This window comes from Corythoichthys intestinalis, chromosome 6 (assembly GCF_030265065.1).
Source record: "Corythoichthys intestinalis isolate RoL2023-P3 chromosome 6, ASM3026506v1, whole genome shotgun sequence".
Classification (NCBI taxonomy): domain Eukaryota; kingdom Metazoa; phylum Chordata; class Actinopteri; order Syngnathiformes; family Syngnathidae; genus Corythoichthys; species Corythoichthys intestinalis.
Window position 1 is genome coordinate 37,353,752 of NC_080400.1, and position 22,936 is coordinate 37,376,687.

The window sequence follows — 22,936 nt, forward strand, 5'->3', positions numbered from 1 at the left end:
AACTTTAAAAATAACATTTGATTTGAACAGCTAAAATGGTGGATTCTTTTTTAATGGTTTATTTTTGTCCTATTTTTATGTCATAAAACCAATGCCTTTTAAATTGAGGTGGTATTCCTATATCCATTCAAATGTTACTTGTATGTTGAACTTCAAACACAAGAGCATATTACAAAAGCCTGCTTTCACAATGGCAATAATGCACATTATTGACTGAAGACTCTTGTGCTGGAATAATTGTAATTGACCCTGGTGAGCTATTAGCACAAAGTGGACAGGTAGTTGCATAATAAGGTGCAGTGTGATGTCACACCATCACCGATTTGAAATCTGTTCATTACACAGTGATTTGACTTACAAAACCTATTGCAATAAAATCGCATACCACATTGATGCCAAACTGAAATGAGATCACAAACTCATTTTGACCTATCTTATGCATGAAATAGTGGGGTATTTTTTTATACCCGTATTGGCCTGAATATATGACGGTGTTTTTTGCATTGAAATAAGACTGAAAAAGAGGGAGTCGTCTTATATTCGCGGTCTAGACATTACACCCATTCACGACGCTAGATGGCGCCAGATATTATTGAAGCGATGTTCTGTCATAACAGATCTCGGCTACTCTCCCCATTCATGATGCTAGATGGCGCCAGATGTCATTGAAGCGATATTCTGTCATGATAGATCTCAGCTACTCTCAAGTTTGACCAGTTTGCATTATTTTATTGCAATGTTTTTCCTTATTCAGATTTGTTTCAAGATTACAGTTACAGTTAGACTTCACTTTGATGGTGAATGCATTTGTTGCAATTTTGTGGTTTTATCACAATAGATTGGTTTATTTACATTTAAAAAACCAGAAGCCATTCATTTACGAATGTGATTGCACTTTAGTTTACATATTCAAATGATCAGATATTAAGATTTGAATGAAACAAAATAACATGCTTTTTCTCTCAAATATATTGTTATAATCATTTGTTTCGGATGTACCGTAATTATTTTCTGTATAAACATGAATTTGATGTTCAAAGTCTTTTTTCAAACTTGAGTCTTGAAAAAGAGGCGGTTGTCTTATAATCAGGGCCGTCTTATATTCGGGCTAAAACTTATAATGTGTACTCAAGTTTTTCCCTATTTCACACATGTGCTATTCCAACAATGATGTTGAGCTTGGTTGAGTGTCAGGAAAGGCAAATTCACATTAAAGCATCTGAATGTTTTTTTTTTTCTCCACATTTTCCCAGAATAATTCATATTCAATATTCTGAGATAACCCCAGGTTGTAATAATAATATTGTACTCTGTTGTGTTTATGGGAAAGCAAATTTACATCCAAACAAAATTTACATCAACACACGAGTCTCTTGTTCTATATGGGTAATTATTTTTAGCCCAGAGTAATTTACATACTGTATAATTTTATGAGATAAATTTGAGTTGTAACAATCTGAAAAAAAATATAAAATCTATAAATCTACCCACATTCAGTGGAAAGTGTTAACAATTCCAACAGGGTATCGGGTTCAAGCCTTCTGCCCTCTGTACCTATTTCTATATATTCCTCAACATGCTTTAGATTGTCCTATACAGTCCAAAAACATGCTGGTCAGACCGGGTCAAGGATTACAGGAGTGTCCACTTCATGTTCGCTTGCTATTAATCCTCTCATTAACTGCAACTCGGTAGATAGCAGTGCTTTCTTTTTTAAATTATTTTGTCGGAGCAGAGCATATATTTCATGTTAGAACAATCTCATGATCTCATGAAACACAAGCCACCACCAAGCGAGCATATTAAAAGTAGAAGTTATAAGTCAGAATTTTAATTATTTGGTTATGTGACAAGCAGGAGGTAAGATACAAAGGTCAATCGCACCTTTCGGCCAATTTGTGAAAAGTCATTTATTTTGAACCAATTAAGTTAAATTGGGTAATTTGGGAGAGAGCTAAGAAATCCCAGTACAGAACTTCTAAAAATTTTCTATATGCTTGCTATCATTCGATTCCCACTTAAAGGGGGTATGTCGCTTTTTTTTCAAGGCATATGATATAATTTGAAAGCACATTCAAGTAGCAATTTTACCTTTGAAATTTTGTAAAAGCTATACAGGTAGTCCCTGGGTCATGAGCATTTCGACTTTACGACGCAGGACTCTCGTCGGCCATTTTCTTTTTTTTAGTCGCGCAAACAGTACCTTATTGTACCTCACAGTATCTTATTTTTTACTTCATTTTTATTAATATGAATGTTCTGCCCTTTGGTGAAATGTGTATTTGATAATTATGTTGCCTTTTGTTTTGTGATGCATGCAGTATTTTGGTGCAGGAAGCATAGAACAGGTAGTACTTCCGCACGCAACTAAGAGCGCATGTACACACGGAGAAGAATGTATTTGTGCACACAAAGAAGAATGGACGAGGAATATCACATTTGCTCCCACAAACAAGTGAAGCACCCGAGTGAGAGATTGAGGCGAAGTATTACAGCTTAGCTCGCTCTCTATCAAGAACTTCGCTCCAACGTCTTGGTGAGGACAGTACAATCACGTATACAGTAATCCCTCGCTACTTCGCGCTGCAAACTTCGTGCCCTCAGTCCATTGCGGATTTTTAATTTTTACAGTTAAAAACATATATATATATATATATGTATATAAAGATGAGCTGTCCCGAGCCGATCATGTAGTCTCACTGTCCCTTCCTCCCTCCCTGCTCTTTGTTGGTCAGGCAGTGAGTGCACTGGAGTTGCTTATTAATGTAAACGAGGATTGATAGACGTTTAATGTTTGAAGTTTGATTCTCTGGCAAGATCAAAGCGCCACATGTGTCAATCATCGTTTAACATGTTAAACAGTTGCTGTGGCAACTCATTGTGTGTAAATGAGCTGCTTGGATTTGAGTGGACTCACTGAATGAAGCATTTAATGAAGCCAAGCAGTTTTCTACTGTATTCTTGTTTTGAAAAAAAAACTTGGTGGGACAGTAACATATTTAAAACTTTAAACTTTTAAATTATACTTTAGGGAAAAAAATCAAAAACACATCTGATATATATCTCCAATGCTAAAACTGAATAAATACGTTTAACACACACACCCATATACACATAATATATATATATATATATATATATATATATATATATAGCGACTTCTGTTCCGCATTAACCGCGAAATGAGGGATCACTGTAATACATTGTTTTGGGTAGTTATTCTGAGATTTAGAGGGCATTTAACCCTTTAACACCGAACGTGTCGGCGTCGACGTGTTTACGTATATCATCTTTGAAGCCTCATCACGCTGTAATTACGTCACCCATGTGCTGCTGGTTGCTCTCATTTAAAAGTGCGGAGGTTGAGGTCCACACTAGTTTTTATTTGAAGTCAATCGACCAAGTAAAACGGGAGATAATGTCATTTGAGTTTTATAGTTTTGTTGCACTCATAGATAAGCATTAAAACGCTGCATGGACCATGTGTTTATCTCCATATTTCCATCATTTCTTGTCCTTTTTTTAAAACCGAAAGCAGCACGAAAGACTGCATATCCCAAGAGCCGTTGTGAGGTCAAGAAGGACGAACCTAATGTGAACATTTTTAATAAATTGCGGAGCGAGTCGCCACCTAAGGAAAGGGAGACATGCGAAGCGAACACCGGCCGTTGGATTGAGCGAGCGACTTTGAAACGTGCGGAATGTATTGAAAACTAAATTTAATGCAAGCTAATGCATTATTTCATTAACTCAAGGAAGAGGATGAGACGTTTTTGTTGTTGTTTTCCTCGGATCAGTCGGCGTCTCGGCGAGTAGAAGTAACAGCGCGCAAACGGCGGAAGGGTGGGCTGTGCGACATGTGTGATGTAGCTTTATTGAGTCGCAAAAAATAAAAAACTTTATTGAGTCGCTTGCGTGAAAAAATTGAACTAAAATACTTGTCATTATTTTTTAAAATACTTTTTTTCAAGGTTATATTTGATTTTTTTTTTTTTTCATTATCAATCTTTTAAATTTGTATATAGATGTGTGTGTTCGAGAAGCTTGATTGCATGTATATACTTTTGATAAGGTGATGAGTACATGACCTAACCTCACAAAGAAATATCCTCTAAACCCTTTTTGTGTTAGATGATGTACATATATATATATATATATATATATATATATATATATATATATATATTAAATCTCACTATTTTGCACTGTGTATAACCTGTTTTGACCATAGTATGTGCAAAGGTCAAAAACGCCTATGACCACACCTGCTGTTTGTGTTGAATTGTCAAACATAAAACTATTCAGTCTTATATTTTTCTATTAAATGCTTATGCTAACAAGTTCAATAAATATCATCTAGTTTCAAATTGGTTGGTCGAGCATGTTTGGTTGTCAATGGGACATCCATCAACATGACAAATTGTGAAAAAAGATTTTGGGATTTTTTTTGTCTTTTTGGGTCCAAAATGTTGATTATAATTGGTCAGTGAAGAGAAAAAAACAGATTGGACATGGAGGTTATGGTGTCCTGAAAATAGGGACCCAACCTGGCTATTGTGAACATTTTTTTCTTTGAAGTACAAAGGCAACATCAAAGGCATGCAAATTCAGCCAAAATAAGCTTAGGTGTTAAAGGGTTTAGGGTACTTAAAGGGTTTAATTCCAATTTATGCAGAAATTCGGGCTACGATGCCAGCGTAGGACCGGAATTCATTCGTAACCTGTGGACCACCTTTAAATTGTTTTTGCTTCATGACTGTCCCAAACAGCTCGAAATGGGACTCTGTCCCTTTAGGAACCAAATTCCAGGTTGCTCTCTTCACCATTCTTCACCACCCTGAATCACCACCATGTTCAGCCATTTCTGACGAAGCGCAACGTCCTGTGGAAGTGTGAAAAGAGGAAACTACTTTGCATTAAAAAAAAAAACATTTCCTCTTTGACATTTTGGAAACTTAAAGGTACCACCGAGCATTTCAGTAGCCCCCAACAGCAGCTAGGAGAGATTTTACGATTTCCCAAACAGGTGAATAATTCAGAAAACCATTTGAACTGTTAAAAGACCATATTACATGGTTAAAAGGTAAAGAGGTGAAATTTTCATGCAACCCCTCTTTAAGATAGAGCCTATCCTAGATTACTTTGGCCAAGAATAATACATTGCTTGGTCCTTATAGTCCCCCTCACATTTCATCTTATGGAAATTTAACTGAGTTAATGTGTTTTCCAAATAAGAGAGGAATCAAAAATATTTGGAGAAAACATTCCTAAGGGCTAAGCCGTATTCAGGCAGAAAGGTTCAGAACAACGAGCAGGTAATCAAATCAGTCATCCACCTTTTGTAGGCTCTTTTTGATGAACCCTTTGCGTTTACATTTGTGAGGATATGATCATATTGGGTAATGTTTGAACAAAGAATGATACAATGATAATTTACTTACCTATTGATTTGGTTAATTTCTGCTATCATAATTGTTGGGCATATGGGTAGTTCCACAAATATATTCAGTTCTTGAAAATAAAGTAGTAAATATTGGCCAAATGGTGTTTGTCTATATATGTACTTGTATGTAATTGTGTCGGGATGGTGTACAATAAAGTATAAAGCAGCCAAATGAGACTAAATTTAGCAGATGACATTCATTTCCAAACCATCATCATTGCCTCTCAATGACATACAGTAAATAAATAGCCTTGACATTTTACAGTGGAATACGTCCTTTTATTTATTGCAACTGCTCTGCGGTCATTGCCTTGTCAAGCATTCCATTGCCCTCTTTCCTCTTTCTTGTCCATTACTTTTTTGCTTGCCTTTATGTCCATTACGGCCCCTTTTGTCTACCACATGTCCTTCATTTCAGTACAGCCCTTTCACGTCTTTCCCTCGGACTCCACTCGCCACCTACTCATCTTGTTGCCTTGTAACCTTTGCAGGCTTTTGTGAGAGTGAGAGAGCAAAAATGAGCGCTGGAGAGTCACTGCTTAGCAAGTGAAACAGAATCTAACCGAGAGGTCACAAATTTAAGTGACCTTCCAGCAACAGCTACGCTCAAAAGTCGCACATGCACACTTCCTTATTGTCAAATGCAAGAGTCCTTATTCACACGTCGAGTCAATTAAAGTAGAAACAAAGCATGATTTGGCTTTGAAGTGGAAGTACGGTCATTTTTCTCAGTGTTGTTCCATGAAAAGATATACTTAAAATATACTTAATATCTGCAGAAATGCAAGGGTGTACTCACTTTTGTGATACACTGTACTTGTAGATGACATAATGCCCAACAAGACCAAAATGCAACATTACTTTTGTCGTGATTTGGTAGATTTTTCTTGATTTAATTAAAAGGGCAGACAACACCTGTATCACGTGGGAAGGCTTGGGGAAAAAAAAAAAATTGTGTGATAGTTCACGCTAAAAAATGATTTGTGAGGTTTCTTAGCATGAATTGAAAAACATGAGCTTCTTCAGCTTAAAAAAATACTTATTGTTACTATTCATTGTTTTATTCAGTTGATAATTTATTTCAATGGAGTTCATCGAAATTAAATATAAAGAAAGTCGTATTAACGCAAATTTACATTGATTTTGAATAAGCATTTCTGCCTTCAAATAACAAGGAACAATTTAGTAGAACCTCATTTCTATTATTAAGTTGTTAAGAAAATTGTAAGGTATTGGACTATCTCAGAATTCTTCACTGTAATTTCACTCACACAATACGTAGGTCTATAAGCCATGCCAAAGTATGAAGTACGGAACAAACTAGGTTGGAAAAATACATGGTTCACGACACACACCCTTTTCTGAACTGAACTACCACTCTGTGATCAAGAAGGATGCTGATCAGAAGAACCTTCTCCCCTCCACAGATTGTTACAACAAGAAAGGTACAAAGTCGCACTGGTCAAAAAAACATTTTTTTCCATCTGCTGTAAACACTGCACTTTTCCTTTTAAACATTGCACTTTTCCCCTCCCTTTGTAATTTTTTCCTTGTGTAAAATGTGTTTTTCTAAAATGTGAATTTGTCAATGAACACTGAAGTAAACGATAGCATTTTAACCCTGATTTAAAGTAGCTGTCTGCTTGAGCACACCTCAGATTTTCAGGAAATTTGTTCCAGCAGTGAGGAGCATAATAACTGATTGCCACCTCACTCTGCTTGGTTCTTGTTCTTTGAACACACAACAAACCAGTGCCAGGAGACCGAAGTGGTCTAGATGCTTCGTAGGGTTCAAGAAAATGAAGCATGTATTTTGGTCCAAGGCAGTAAGATTAAGGAGTAAGGAAGCAATTGATTTGTATGATCATACTGTCTAGTTTCCTTGTATTATTGATATATTTTAATAATTATACATTATCGTCTCATGTGCCTTTTAAATTTCAATTTTACAGTTTTTTTTCCCACCAGCAATTATTTTTTAAATTTAACATTCATAAAAAAACCTGCACTACTGGGAAACATTTAATTTAATTGTAGCAAATTGACCAATTTAGCTGCCAAAGCAAGAATATACTCTGTATGACTGCAACCCAACCCAGATAAACCATAGTTGACCAATATCAAATCATATATGCCTAGTGCTCAATTGGATGGAAATGAATTCATCTTTGACGCCCCTTTTATTCATTTATCTATCAAATAATGTAATCAAAAATTGCACTAGCCTAACTGTTGTAGAGCCACGCTCATTCTTTTTACATTGTAAAATGACAAAAACATTTTTGCCCATTGCTTCATTGTAGTATTAATACGTTAGCATTTTCCATTGCAAATCGAAAATATCAAAATAATAATTCAGAACGTGTTTCAGTCTCATATAAAGGCTTCGAGTAATCCTTATTTTGAAAGAGACTATAACCGCAATTTTTTAAAAATTAATATTTTCCTTAAATGTCCTGTGCTCTCGTCACTTGCGCAGTTACATATCGCGAGAAGGACAGCTGGGATTGAGTGCCTTGGTTGTCGTGGAAACCAAAACCGTATGATTGTGCTACCGCTGCATGCTTCCGGGAAAGCGATTTGCCACAACAAACGCTTAATGACAATTTAAAAAGAGAGATTTAATACGTGACCTGCAAGTCCGACATTATTCTAAAAGCTGCTGGGTAAAAGACACATAAGGTAAAAAAAAAAATCTGCAATGTTGCCTGTTGTTGTTGTTGTTTTTTTAAAGTCGTCACGACCACGAATTGAATTTACGTTTGACATTATGTTACATCGTAGTATTATTGATACCGTGACTCATTCATTAATACGTTTGACAATGATGTAATCTATTGTCTTTGGTGAATTGACAGTTTTCGTAATGTGCCCGTTTGGGGTAAAATACTAGTTTCAAGCTTGTTCATGTTTAAGGTACGTGTTGTAGTTTATTACACTGTTTTCGTTTTTCATTCGAAAGAAACATTTATTTTATTTTATTTTATTTTATTTTATTGGGCTATTTTCACATTACGTTTTGTCTAAGCCTACGAGTGGACTATGACTAATGTAAATATACCAACAAACAACAAGATGACTGTTTTCAAGTGACAGATACTCAGGTATTATTTGAGCTGAGTTTTTCCCTACAAATTAGTATATATATATATGTATATATATATATATATATATATATATATATATATATATATATATATATATATATATATATATATATATATATATATATATATATATAATATTATAAGAATAACGCTTTAAAATTTCTAATTCATTCCATTTTAACCCCCCAAAGAAAAGTAGGCCTACTAAACTAAAATAAACAGTGCCAATATAAAAGAAGTAAAAAAATGAATAAATAAAAGATGCAAATGGAGCAACCAGTTGGGTTACCATAATTTTCGGACTATAAGCCGCTTCTCTTTTCCTTCATTTTGAATCCTGCGGCTTTTAGTCCAGTGCGTCTCATCTGTTGATTTATTTTGGTTAGTAGGCAACACTTTATTTGACGGTGGTGTCAAAAGACTGCCATAAGACCGTCATAATTATGACATGACACTATCATGGGCATCAACAAATGCTTATGACAGATGTTATTTAACCCCCCAAAGAAAAGTAGGCCTACTAAACTAAAATAAACAGTGCCAATATAAAAGAAGTAAAAAAACGAATAAATAAAAGATGCAAATGGAGCAACCAGTTGGGTTACCATAATTTTCGGACTGTAAGCCGCTTCTCTTTTCCTTCATTTTGAATCCTGCGGCTTTTAGTCCAGTGCGTCTCATCTGTTGATTTATTTTGGTTAATAGGCAACACTTTATTAGACGGTGGTGTCAAAAGACTGCCATAAGACCGTCATAATTATGACATGACACTATCATGGGCATCACCGAATGCTTATGACAGATGTTATTAAGTATCATCCGACAAAGTATGCCACTAACTCCATTTATGTCCAGCTTGGATCTTTTACATCCATTTAAAAGTGAGATAATTTGCTGGATGACACAAAATAACATTTGGCATAAGCATTCATTAATGCTCATGACAGTGTCATGCCATAATTATGATGGTCTAATGACAGTTTTATGGCGCCACTGTCAAATAAAGTTTTACCAAATACCATAACTAGAAATTAATGAAACAAGTGGAACAGTAACTGAAGAGATAATTAGCACAGAAGATGAATTATGATTGTTATATACATCAGTAGTGCTGTAATGCATGCTAGGAGGCATGTTGGATTACAACAGTGTTGACAGCAGGTGGCAGCAGAGGTTGATTGTCCCCTCCTAGGAAGCATTGATGGCCAAAAGAAGCTTCTTGAAGTAATGAAGCTTTGCAGCCAATTGGTTCAAAGCTTTATGGTGTTACATTTGGTCTTAGACAGTCTAATGATGCCACTGTCAAATAAACATTTATCGGTTAATATCTTTTGGTGTAAATATCCCATAAACAATGAGGACAGCTGCGGCTGTTAGTCAGCTGCGGCTTATCTATGAACAAATGCCATTTTCGTGTCATATTTGGTAGTTGGCTGCTTATAGTCAGATGTGCCATATAGTCCAAAAATTACAGTACATAATTTGTGTAAGCATACATCAATATTTATATTACACCATGATATTGCACATATGAATAAGAGAAGTGTCAGAAGATCAGGTGAGAATAGGACGATGTACATGTGGGTTTACATACGTGTGATTGTGTGTGTATGAGTGTTTGTTCCTAAGTCTGGCTTTTCTACAGCAGATGCTGTGAAACCTTTTGCCAGACGGCAGGAGGGAGAACCGTCCATTTCTGGGGGCGGGAGGAGTCTGATACATGTTACCTTTATTGACGACTTTAAATTATCCATGTGTGAATGTAAATGAATAATTGATGAATGAGGACATGGATATAGAAATCAGATCATCGGAGTCAGTTGATTTTAATATTATTGTAAAATGCTTTGGTCTTTTCTTTGAGAGTCGCTCCTTAAGTGAAACTTAACAACCCTCATTCCAAAGCCATTATGTTATCAGCTATGTTGCTGGCAGTTTATCTGCTCTCGCCATAACAACATACCTAATATGCCTCACTTAACTAATTTCTCACGAGCCCTATAAACAGTTACTGCCAGTTGTTTTAACTACCCTGCATTGCTTTTGGCAAATCTGTCTACTCTGGTCATTGTTTCTCACTGGCATCCCTTTAGAAGGCAATGACAGTGGCATTGTGCTGTGTGTGATTATATACATTATATGTATCAAAGTGAGTGTTTTGTGTACTCAATTGCATTATTGCTCAATTTTCTTGCAGAATAATTTTCTTTCTAAAGCCACCAAAGTGAAGCACACATCCAGGCCAAGAGGAGTTATGAATTTAAATGATTTTGTAATGCTTCCCAAAACAAAATCTTCACTTTTTAGTTCCAGGTAAGTTGAGATGACATCAATGATCTGACCTTTAAATTTGCTACAACTTCATCTTGGTCATTTGTCTTTCAATCTTGTATGCACACTCGCTCAGTTGTTAATCTTGTTGCCAATATTACAAGTGTTTGCAGTTCAGCATTTTTGGTCGCTGTATAGCACTTACTCGGAAATGTAGTCCAACATCTATGTGTAGTTTTTCACTTGCCAACAGCAAATTGACTGAATTGATGCTTGAGCTTGGTGTTACACGCACCTTGTGACTAATTGATGAAAATATTGATCAGTCATGGCAAAAGGGATTGGTGCAGTTGATGAATCGAACATATTGATGAGCGCCTTTCCTACTAATCTGATGGAGTGGTTCATTTACATGATTTACTGTCATTGATTTGCTTCATAAATGCTTCATAAAATGTGTGTGTGCACGTGTCCGTACAGGAACACCCAAAGCTTACATTTGGAGACAGCATCTCTGACACAGCAGAGCAACGAGCTGGAAGAGAAACTACGAAAGCTGAAAGAGAGTATGAGGAAAGAGAAAGGCGAGAGGGGGTGAGTATCAATGGGTCAGCTCATAGGGTGTATAGAGATTTTGTCTAAGTCAGGAGTTGTTGAAAGGGGCAAATTTAAGTTAGCAGGAGACAGGACAGGAAAACATCAGTATAAGGAATTAATTCCCTTTAAAGTATTACAGATGCCTGCATTTCCTGAGATTTTGCAGCAATAGGAAAATAATTCAACACTGAATCCATAGTGGGCTGTAATTAGAGGGGCTAAAGAGAGGGATCAAGGACTTAAGAGGCTTATCAAACAGTGAAGAAAAAGTACATTTTAATTATTGAAACACACATACTTAAAACAATGACTGACAGTTACAGAAATTGGAAGGGACACTGTGGATACAGAGCAACCAAACAATTTAAAACACTAAGATATATTCTGTTGAGACTGGCTGTGTCTTCTATTTGAAGGGAGTTACGTCACAGCATCATGCAGAGTGCTGTCCTAATCATTAAAACTGGGAGGACACGTCACTCACGCACTCCTTTCTTGTCAGTCATTTTGCACTGATTTGGCATTGTATTCCCGACGACACTTGCCTCACTTCGACTCGCTATTACCCAGATTGCTTTGCGTGCTGATGCAGCTGAAAGTATACATTAAAGTATACAATTTCACAAAGCAGCATCTACTGGCGACATGACTTCTAAATGAAAACTTTTCAAATTTCTGAAGTTTTAACTGTAGGATTTTGACTTATTTGAACATCCATGCCAAATTAAACCAAAACCTCAATATTCAATTAAAATCTCTGACTGTTAATGCTGAGTAATGTGTTTGCTTGAAGCAACGAAAACATTACTTTAAAATTTGAGATTTAAATTTTATTTCATGACTACCTGAGTATCGTCCTTGGGCTCTGGCGCAAGTCGCCGGGGTGTTGTCCCCTCGTGGTTGGAATCAGAGGTGGGTAGAGTAGCCAAAAATTTTACTCAAGTCGGAGTAGCGTTACTTCAAAATAATATTACTCAAGTAAAAGTAAAAGTAAACATCCAAAAATGTACTCAAGTACAAGTAAAAAAGTATTTGGTAAAAAGCATACTCAGGTAATGAGTAACATTGTGAGTAGCTGTTCACATTTTTGTTTATTTTTTTTAAAACAATGGTATTTTTTTTCAGATCACAAAATTATCTCTATGAATTGTCGTTATTATGATACTGTACAATAGTCCATTACATAACCACATTAAGCCAAAGAAATACAACACCAAAAAAAAATAATTTCGACGAGAGAAAAAAAATACATAAATGAAGCATTATTCCTCCAAAGAGCATGAATGCCTTCTGGTAGACAAAATATTTCCTAGTTTCAATAGTGAATAGTTCCTTCATAATTTATACTATGAAATTAAAAGGATCAAAATTCCGGTTTTCCATGGTCAGTCGGTGCCAAATGTGAGTGGGGGACAGTGGCATGTTCCCATATCCCTTCCCTGAAGGCCGGTTAATGGGGGGCGCGGATGGTTCAGGGGACCACTTGCTCTGGGGTCTTGGGGGTGGCATTGGTCCCTTTGCCAGAGCTGCAGGAAGAGGGATGGGCTGCGCTGGCTCCCTCCAGATTTTGCTGGGGTGGTGCCGTGTCCGTGGGGCGGCCCCCAAGCAGCGTATCCACTTGTCTGCAGGACTATCACATGTCTGATGGGATTCATGCTTGACTGGGTGCAATTAGACAAAGTCAAGTAGAAAGATTGTTGGTGCCAGGATTACCGATTAGGCAGCATAGAATGGGATGTCAACATATCCACACTTACAGTATATGTGATACTGGGTTTTTCACCCCACATTGCTGATTTGTGTATGCTCCACCCTGCCTAATCAGATCTTTTTTTGACGCCCCCCCCTTTTCTCCTCAGTTATCAGGCCCCCCACACGTTGTCCACGGGAAATACAATTAGCTAACGATGTGATCACTATATTAATAGGTAGTGTAGTCGTTTAATGTATTTCTTGTTGTTGTTTGCTCTTCTCCTCTTTCTCTCCTCTTCTATTTTCCTTTCTGTCCCCCAATAACCCCTTCCTGCTCGCTGCTTTCTCCTCGTAAATGAAATACAATGAATAATCACAAGGGGAGTTGACACCATAACAACGCACAGATTCCTATTCTCTGTGTCAAAGCAGCTGAACCGGACAGGTAAAAAAAAAAAATCAATTCTTAGAGGTTATAAATTTTAAAAGTAGTACAGTAAAATAACGTTACAATCACTCGAATGGATCAATCATCAATTAGATACATTTTCATTTTTCATCAATTAGATACATTTTCAACCATTTTTCAAATAACTTGATTTATCATAATAGACAGAGATGCAGTTATTTTATTGCGAATTTAAGAATACAATGTTTTCTGAAAATCAAGCTAGAATCATAACCACGTTAATATGGTACTGTATGTCATGCCTTATGTCCGCTACGAGCCTGCCAGAGAAGTAACCACATCACAAGGTGACCACCACTTATTACGCTGCCAACTTTGCCTTTGAACATCTAGCCTTATATTGTAGTGGGGCAAATAAGTATTTAGTCAACCACTAATTGTGCAAGTTCTCCCACTTGAAAATATTAGAGAGGCCTGTAATTGTCAACACGGGTAAACCTCAACCATGAGAGACAGAATGTGGAAAAAATCAGAAAATCACATTGTTTGTTTTTAAAGAACTTATTTGCAAATCATGGTGGAAAATAAGTATTTGGTCAATACCAAAAGTTCATCTCAGTACTTTGTTATGTGTTAGGTTTTGTTAGTTTTCTCCTTGTGTGACTTGTCTCTGTGATTGCCCATTGATTTCACCTGTTGTGCCTTCTAGTGTCCTGCAATCTGCATCCTGTGTTACCCAGCTGTTCCTCGTCTCGTTACCCCTTGTCTGCGTGTGTATATAATGACCCAGTTTCTTGTCACCCCTTGTTGCGTCATTGTCAATGTCAGCGTCTACGCCTGTGTCAAAGCCAAGATCTTCCAAGCCCTCGTGTTCCGTGTAAGTTTTTGAAAAGCAGTCTTTTGTTAGTGATACTTTTGTTTGCCTCAGTGTTAAGACTTTTTTGATTCCCCGGTCGTTTTGTTGATACTTTGTTGTTTGTTGGCATTGATTAAAACGTTTTTGCACCATCTACCTGCCTCGCCTCACTTTCCCTGCATTTGGGTCCACACACCCCCTGCCTGCCCACGCACCTCGTGACAGTTATGTACCCTTTGTTGGCAATAACAGAGGCCGTACGTTTTCTGTAACTTCACAAGCTTTTCACACACTATTGCTGGTATTTTGGCCCATTCCTCCATGCAGATCTCCTCTAGAGCAGTGATGTTTTGGGGCTATCGTTGGGCAACACGGACTTTCAACTCCCTCCACAGGTTTTCTATGGGGTTGAGATCTGGAGACTGGCTAGGCCACTCCAGGACCTTGAAATGCTTCTTACGAAGCCACTCCTTTGTTGCCCTGGCTGTGTGTTTGGGATCATTGTCATGCTGAAAGACCCAGCCACGTCTCATCTTCAATGCCCTTGCTGATGGAAGGAGATTTTCACTCAAAATCTCTCGATACATGGCACCATTCATTCTTTCCTTTACGCAGATCAGTCGTCCTGGTCCCTTTGCAGAAAAACAGCCCCAAAGCATGTTTCCACCCCCATGCTTCACAGTGGGTATGGTGTTCTTTGGATGCAATTCAGAATTCTTTCTCCTCCAAACACGAGAACCTGTGTTTCTACCAAAATATTCTATTGTGGTTTCATCTGACCATCACACATTCTCCCAGTCCTCTTCTGGATCATCCAAATGCTCTCTCGCGAACTGCAGACGGGCCTGGACGTGTACTTTCTTCAGCAGGGGGACACGTCTGGCAGTGCAGGATTTGAGTCCCTGGTGGCGCATTGTGTTACTGATAGTAGCCTTTGTTACTGTAGTCTTAGCTGTCTGTAGGTCATTCACTAGGTCCCCCCATGTGGTTCTGGGATTTTTGGTCGTCCTTGTTACTATTTTGATGCCACGGGGTGAGATCTTATGTGGAGCCCCAGATCGAGGGAGATTAGCAGTGGTCTTGTACGTATGTCTTCCATTTTCTAATAATTGCTCCCACAGTTGATTTCTTTACACCAAGCGTTTTACCTATTGCAGATACAGTCTTCCCAGCCTGGTGCAGGTCTACAATTTTGTCTCTGGTGTCCTTCGACAGCTCTTTGGTCTTGGCCATAGTGGAGTTTGGAGTGTGACTGACTGAAGTTGTGGACAGGTGTCTTTTATATCGATAATGAGTTAAAACAGGTGCCATTAATACAGGTAACGAGTGGAGCCTCGTTAGACCTCGTTAGAAGAAGTTAGACCTCTTTGACAGCCAGAAATCTTGCTTGTTTGTAGGTGACCAAATAGTTATTTTCCACTGTAATTTGGAAATAAATTCTTTAAAAATCAAACAATGTGATTTTCTGTTTTTTTCCACATTCTGTCTCTCATGGTTGAGGTTTACCCATGTTGACAATTACAGGCCTCTCTCATCTTTTTAAGTAGGAGAACTTGCACAATTGGTGGTTGACTAAATACATATTTGCCCCACTGTATATGTGTTATTTATGAGATGGCCCACATTGTACTAACTGCACAGTGTGATGGTTGTGCAGCGGAGAGCATAAGAATGGCATGAAATGGGTGAGAAACACGCTCAAAGCGTTACAGTTAAGAACCCTGTGATGTGATCACGTCCGACACAAGTTTTTTTTTTTCCTTTGAAAACTGCGTTGTCATTGACTGACCAATCTCTTTTTCTTTAAAACTTAAGTCAGCCGTAATAGTTGCATACCAGTTGAGGGCCAACATCCCTTATTAATAAATTAGCTATAAATCAACATGGGTAGAGAGAGCTGTTGTTGCAGCTACACAGACGATAAGCACATGGACACAGTGGTTCCTGTTATTTTGAAATACTTCAACATTAACAGCTTCACTTGCCTACATGATGCATTATGTGGGTACAGCTGCCTGTGTGATTTTGATAAAGAACCACATAAATAACAATCTTATATTTTGTCTTGTCTCATGCCTATGTTTATGCTAACCAGTGGAAATGCAACACCACCCTATACTTGGAGTGCTACTATCGTTGTGATTATGATATTTATACTGTGAACTATGAAAACTGACTTTTTTTTTTTTTTAAAACTCAAGAGCCTAAATCTCCTGAAATGAGATTATATTAGTATAGCAGGGGTTGGGAACATATCTGGCTCTCTTGATGAGCGCATCTGGCTCACTGCTGACTCCGACTGCAATCGCCATTTTAAGTGTGGAACCGACTGGCTGGCCTGATATGAACGAGCTGTGATGAGCTGCTCATTTATTGATGCATTGATCTTAAGCACTACTAACATACCTCACAATAATATGCTTCAATTCGGCACCCATCGGTTGTCCGCCCATTGTGGACTGTATGCAGATGGGCGTTAGAGTTGGCGACAGCTTGAGCCTGCGCTCAGCCAGCGGCAGGGCTGGCCCCTCCCAACTCAGTGCCGAGTAAATTGGTGCAGGGAAAATAACACCACGAAAATGAACTGAAACCATGAAAATGAACTGTACCCAACTCACAGGGAATATACAGGATTAGTTTTTGTCTCCTCAGGCATGACTTCTCCGGCTGTCAAATGAGTGCCACTTATATGCATACACTAGGGTCATTCAATAAAAATGGTGTATTTTTTGGTAAAAGGACCAATCTCCAAGCACTGTCGCACACTTTTCCCAGCTGTGCACAAGCTTCCGCATTCCCTTAGCATAAAAATCTTTGGACTGATGTCTCAGCATGTCGCTCTCAACACTTTTGCCATTTTTTTCAGAGATTTTGTCGACTGAAACCTATGGCACCATACACAGTTGACATTCTCCATTAATTTAAACTGTTTGTCACCTTTCAGCAACCAAAAACTTGATAACTGACAGCTGTTCAATCCTGGAGCATGCTTCTTGGTCGGCCATCCTTGTTAATTGCCAAAACTCATTTTTTTCAACTGCAAAAGAAATTAAATCCATGTAAAAAAAAAAAAAAACAGGAAAAAAAAGTAAGCTTCCACCTATATTAGAAGTCCTCACACTGAAAAATTCACCTTTACGAAAGCCCAAAAGTGATCAAATTTAAACCCTTGATGCCTATTGGTGCAGAATAGCCACATTACATATCAAAGGAGCCTTATAATTCTTGTTTGTTTATTTATTTTTTCTATAAATGCTTGTTGTTGCTATTTTGCATCGTTTTTTGTTTTTTACAGTCATCCCCTCATTTTTCACCAGATCCCGCCGCGATAAGTGAAAAATCACGAAGTAGCTTGATGTGTTTTTGGTCATTTAAAACAATTTACCGCGGACTGGAACATATTCTTGGCTCTCCCGTTCGCCATCAGTGTTGTTGTGGAGATGACTTCCGACGCACAAGAGTGATGTTGCTCGTTAAGAACACGTCACGCAAATAAACGAAGCTGACTGCACGGATGATTTTCGTTCAGGCTCGAGAGGCCTGTGTTTGAAAAATACAGGGAGAACAGTCTGGCCGTGCCAGGCAAAGTATTTGCACCGCTTGTGATTTTGCGACTTCACTCACTTAGAAAATAGGTAGAAGTCTGAAATTTTAATCATAGTCTAAAATTTTAGTCATAGATGCATTTCCAATCATTGACATATAATCTGAAAAAAAATCCAGAAACCACATTGTATGATTTTTTTTAAAGATAATTTATTTGGAATTTACTGGGGTTTATAAGTATTTGGGAAAATCAGTGCTAATATTTAGTGCAGAAGCCTTTGTTTGCAATTACAGAGGTCAGATGCTTTCTGTAGTGCTTCACTAGGTTTTCACTTATGGAAACAGGGATTCTGGCCCATTCCTCCACCCAAATCTTCTTTAGATCTGTCAGGTTTCGGGGCTGTCGTTGGGAAACACCAAGTTTCAGCTCCATCCGAAGATTTTCCATTGAATTGAGCCTCGAAACTGGCTATCCACTTCAGAACCTTGATATGCTTTTTATGCAGCCACTCCTTGGTCAGCTTGGCTGTGTGTTTTGGATCATTGTCATGTTGGAAGATCCAGCGACGACTCATCTTTAAGTCTCTGACTGAGAAAGGGAGGTTTGTTGCTCAAAATCTGATGATACATTTCACTATTCGTCCTCTGCTTTATACAGTACAGTCGTCATGTCCCGTTTGCCAAAAAGCAGCCCCAAAGCATGAGGTTTCCACCCCCATACTTCACAGTGGGGATGGTGTTCTTGGGATTGTACTCATCCTTCTTTTTCCTCCACACACGACGTGTAAAGCCTGCACCAAAACGTTCCACTTTGGTCTCATCTGACCACAAGACTTTCTCCCAAATATTTTCTCTCTGGTGTCTTTCGAACGCTCTCTGGTCTTGCCCATGATAGCAGTTGGATTATGACAGACTGTGGGGTGCACAAGTCACAATAATAAGCTCAAATGGGTGTTGGGTGGGTGGTTACTCGTAAAGGTGGACTTTTTTAATGTACACTGACAACTCTTTGAGTGTCATAATTATTGCTGATTCTGAAAAAAAAAAACAAAAAAAAAAAAAAAAAAAAAAAACATACAATGTGATTTCTGGATTTTTGTCTTCATTAGTGGAAATGCATCTATGATTGAAATTTCAGACCTTTACCTGTTTTCAAAGTGGGTGAACTTGCAAAATCACAAGGGGTGCATATACTTCTGCTTCTCAATGTAGATATTTTAATAAATCGTTTTCAAGCACTTCAAATGTAAGAATTCTGATAAGTTTTAAATATGTTACTGTACCACCGAATTATTTTTAAACAAGAATAAAGCCGATAAATGCTTGGCTTTATGCAATGCTTCATTGAGTGAGTCCACTCAAATCCGCTCAAGCCGCTTATTTAAACACAATGAGTTGCCACATCAACTGTTTAACAAGTTAAACGATGATTGACGCATTCGGCGCTTTGATGTTCGCTTCTCTGGCAAGTTCAAACATTAAACGTCTGTGAGTCATCGTTAACTTTAATAAGCAACTCTAGTGCACTCACTGCCTGACCAAAAGAGAGCAGGGAGAGGGATGGAGGGAGCGAGAGTGAGACTACGTGATCATCTGTATTTTTTTAACTGAAAAAAAATCAGCGATGGTGCAGGTTACCTAGAATTGGGTCTTTTAAGCTCCCCTTAACTGTCCTTAGAACAATGGAAAGTGTCTTTGACAAGCTTTCCCTGCAAGCCTTCAAGCTGTGATTTACACTCAAGCTGTGTGTATTGTTGTGTATTTCTGTTTTGCACCTCTTTATTTTTCTCTTTGCTTGTCCCCAAGATCACACTGCTCTTCGAATAGATGGATGGTTTATCTTGGTAATACAGGCATTTCAGTTATTTGGTCCCAAAGAATAGATGTCCAAATTTAGTTTGCTGCGACGAGGTATGGTTAAATCGCTTTGTGAGTGCAATATGGGCAATAATGAAGTCATTCTGTTGGCTCGGGGCAAATGTAGTACATACTTCTATGATTGGACCTGCCCGACTCCAAGCTTTAATGCGGCTTGACTTTCAGCCTTGAAGGATTGTAGACACTACTAGCCCTCTTATACCTCGCTTTAAAGAACATGTTTTGCTACTCTTTTGTTATGGTGCCATTTACTTTCTTGGCTCTGCTTTTCATACACACACGCTACTATACGTAAATATACAGTGAGGAGCAGAAGTATTTGTGATCTGGCGATTATTTTTTTTGGTTGACAATAATTAATTCACAAAACATTTATGTATGTATTAAAAATTTTTGTTTATTAAATTAAAAAAAAAACATTTGAAATTAAAATAACATTCACACCACTTTTGGCAAGCATCACGATGTGTGAACATGATTAAGGTATTTTTCTGTCTCTGCTTTAAAGTAAAGCAATATGTGAGTACAGACCAAATAAAATAATTAACAAGAATAAATTACTACAAAATAAATAAATCTTAAATAAACACAAAGTCCAATGAGGTCAAATACTGAAGATATTAACTCCAGTACCAGTAGATAAATAGATGTCACGTGTTACCATTTATTGGTACATAAGCAGCGAGGCTGGTAACCTTACCTCCAATGCCTAACACAATTCGACTGGTGTGAAATAGCTCTGTTAATGTTGACTACAGTGGGGCAAATAAGTATTTAGTCAACAACTAATTGTGCAAGTTCTCCCACTTAAAAATATTAGAGAGGCCTGTAATTGTCAGCATGGGTAAACCTCAACCATGAGAGACAGAATGTGGAAAAAAACCCCAGAAAATTAAGTTGTTTGATTTTTAAAGAATTTATTTGCAAATCATGGTGGAAAATAAGTATTTGGTCAATACCAAAAGTTCATCTGAATACTTTGTTATGTACCATTTGTTGGCAATAACGGAGGCCAAACGTTTTCTGTAACTCTTCACAAGCTTTTCACACACTGTTGCTGGTATTTTAGCCCATTCCTCCATGCAGATCTCCTCTAGAGCAGTGATGTTTTGGGGCTGTCGTTGGGCAACACGGACTTTCAACTCCCTCCACAGATTTTCTATGGGGTTGAGATCTGGAGACTGGCTAGGCCACTCCAGGACCTTGAAATGCTTCTTACGAAGCCACTCCTTTGTTGCCCTGGCTGCGTGTTTGGGATCATTGTCATGCTGAAAGACCCAGCCACGTCTCATCTTCAATGCCCTTGCTGTTGGAAGGAGATTTTCACTCAAAATCTCTCGATACATGTCCCCATTCATTCTGACAGATAAGTCGTCCTGGTCCCTTTGAAGAAAAACAGCCCTAAAGCATGATGTTTGCACCCCCATGCTTCACAGTGGGTATGGTGTTCTTCGGATGAAATTCAGTATTCTTTCTCCCCCAAACACGAGAACCTGTGTTTCTACCAAAAAGTTCTATTTTGGCTTCGTCTGACCATAACACATTCTCTCAGTCTTCTTCTGGATCATCCAAATGCTTTCTAGCGAACCGCAGACGGGGCCTCGACGTGTACTTTCTTCAGCGGGGGGACACGTCTGGCAGTGCAGGATTTGAGTCCCTGGCGGCACATTGTGTTACTGATAGTAGCCTTTGTTACTGTGGTCCCAGCTCTCTGCAGGTCATTCACTAGGCCACCCCTGTGTGGTTCTGGGATTTTTGCTCACCGTTCTTGTTATCATTTTGACGCCACGGGGTGAGATCTTGCATGGAGCCCCAGACCGAGGGAGATTATCAGTGGTGTTGTATGTCTTCCATTTTCTAATAATTGCTCCCACAGTTGATTTCTTTACACCAAGCGTTTTACCTATTGCAGATTAAGTCTTCCCAGCCTGGTGCAGGTCTACAATTTTGTCTCTGGTGTCCTTCGACAGCTCTTTGGTCTTGGCCATAGTGGAGTGTGACTGACTGAAGTTGTGGACAGGTGTCTTTTATACCGATGATGAGTTAAAACATGTGCCCTTAATACAGGTAACGATTGGAACCTCGTTAGACCTTATTAGAAGAAGTTAGACCTCTTTGACAGCCAGAAATCTTGCTTGTTTGTAGATGACTGTCCTTTTGACAGTGCTTCAGGTGTTCGTCCATCACTGATGTGCTGCTGTGGTATGCCACCTCTGCTTCACAAAGACAACAGATGACCAATTTGTTTCCTCTTTGAAATATGCACATACTTTGGACCTACTTTTCCGTTTTTTTTTTTTTTTTTGTTAATTCATGGTGCCACTGTTCTCTTCCCTGGAACACTGAAATAATTTAAGTCAGAACTTTGTGCAAGATTTTGTGTTAATTATCAGGGGTGCCCAAATTTTTTTTTCATGGGTTACTCACACGAGTACCAGGAGACTGTATATGGTACTGACCGTGTGGTCATAACCAGAGTCTTCCTCAATGTCATCCTCTGTGTTGCCACCACTATCATCTGTTTCAATTTCCAGCATTGTATAATGATGAAGTTTCTGTCCATGCATCTCTCTGTCCCTGACTGAGCCTCCGATCGGTGGTCTCCTTCCATAGGTTAACGGCTGCCTCTCAGTTTTTGTGATGTACTCCGATCCATCAAAAAGAAGCCCCCATAATTCAGAAGACTGCAGTTTGGCTCTCACCTCCATGCTTATAGTTTGCGCAATGCTCTGAATGGGTCCATGAGCCACCTACTCGAGAATGATACTCACTCCCGACCCTCCAAGCAGCTTCAATAAATTAATTTGCTCAAAATAGGCATGGGCATGCATGCATAGCTTGATGGATGGTAAGGAGAAAAATATTACACTGAGCTTGCTGTTGTTCATCATTGAGTTGGTCTTGCTGCCCAACTAGAGGCCAATTGGCTATTTCTCCTTGGCTAACATGTTCATTAGTGATAGCTTGTGCTATATTCATGTGATCGCTCCTGTTTTCATATTTGTCAAATGAAGAATTGCTGAAATTCTTTTGCTCTATAAAACTTACCTTTTTAATCAGCTAGTTGTAGATGTAAGCAGCAAATCTTGCACCACATTTCAGTGAGTTCATCGTTAGCTTCCAGCCACTGCGTGGCT

The 22,936-nt window shown here is 38.3% G+C and overlaps 1 protein-coding gene across 1 annotated transcript in view; it reads left to right on the top strand.

Annotated features, from left to right (window-relative positions):
• Positions 1 to 22,936, top strand: part of zbbx (zinc finger, B-box domain containing) — a 156,319-nt gene that overhangs the window by 75,532 nt on the left and 57,851 nt on the right. The window contains exons 21-22 of the mRNA XM_057838525.1: positions 10,792 to 10,863; positions 11,302 to 11,415. Coding sequence (XP_057694508.1) covers positions 10,792 to 10,863; positions 11,302 to 11,415 — 186 coding nt within the window. The remainder of the gene's footprint in view (positions 1 to 10,791; positions 10,864 to 11,301; positions 11,416 to 22,936) is intronic.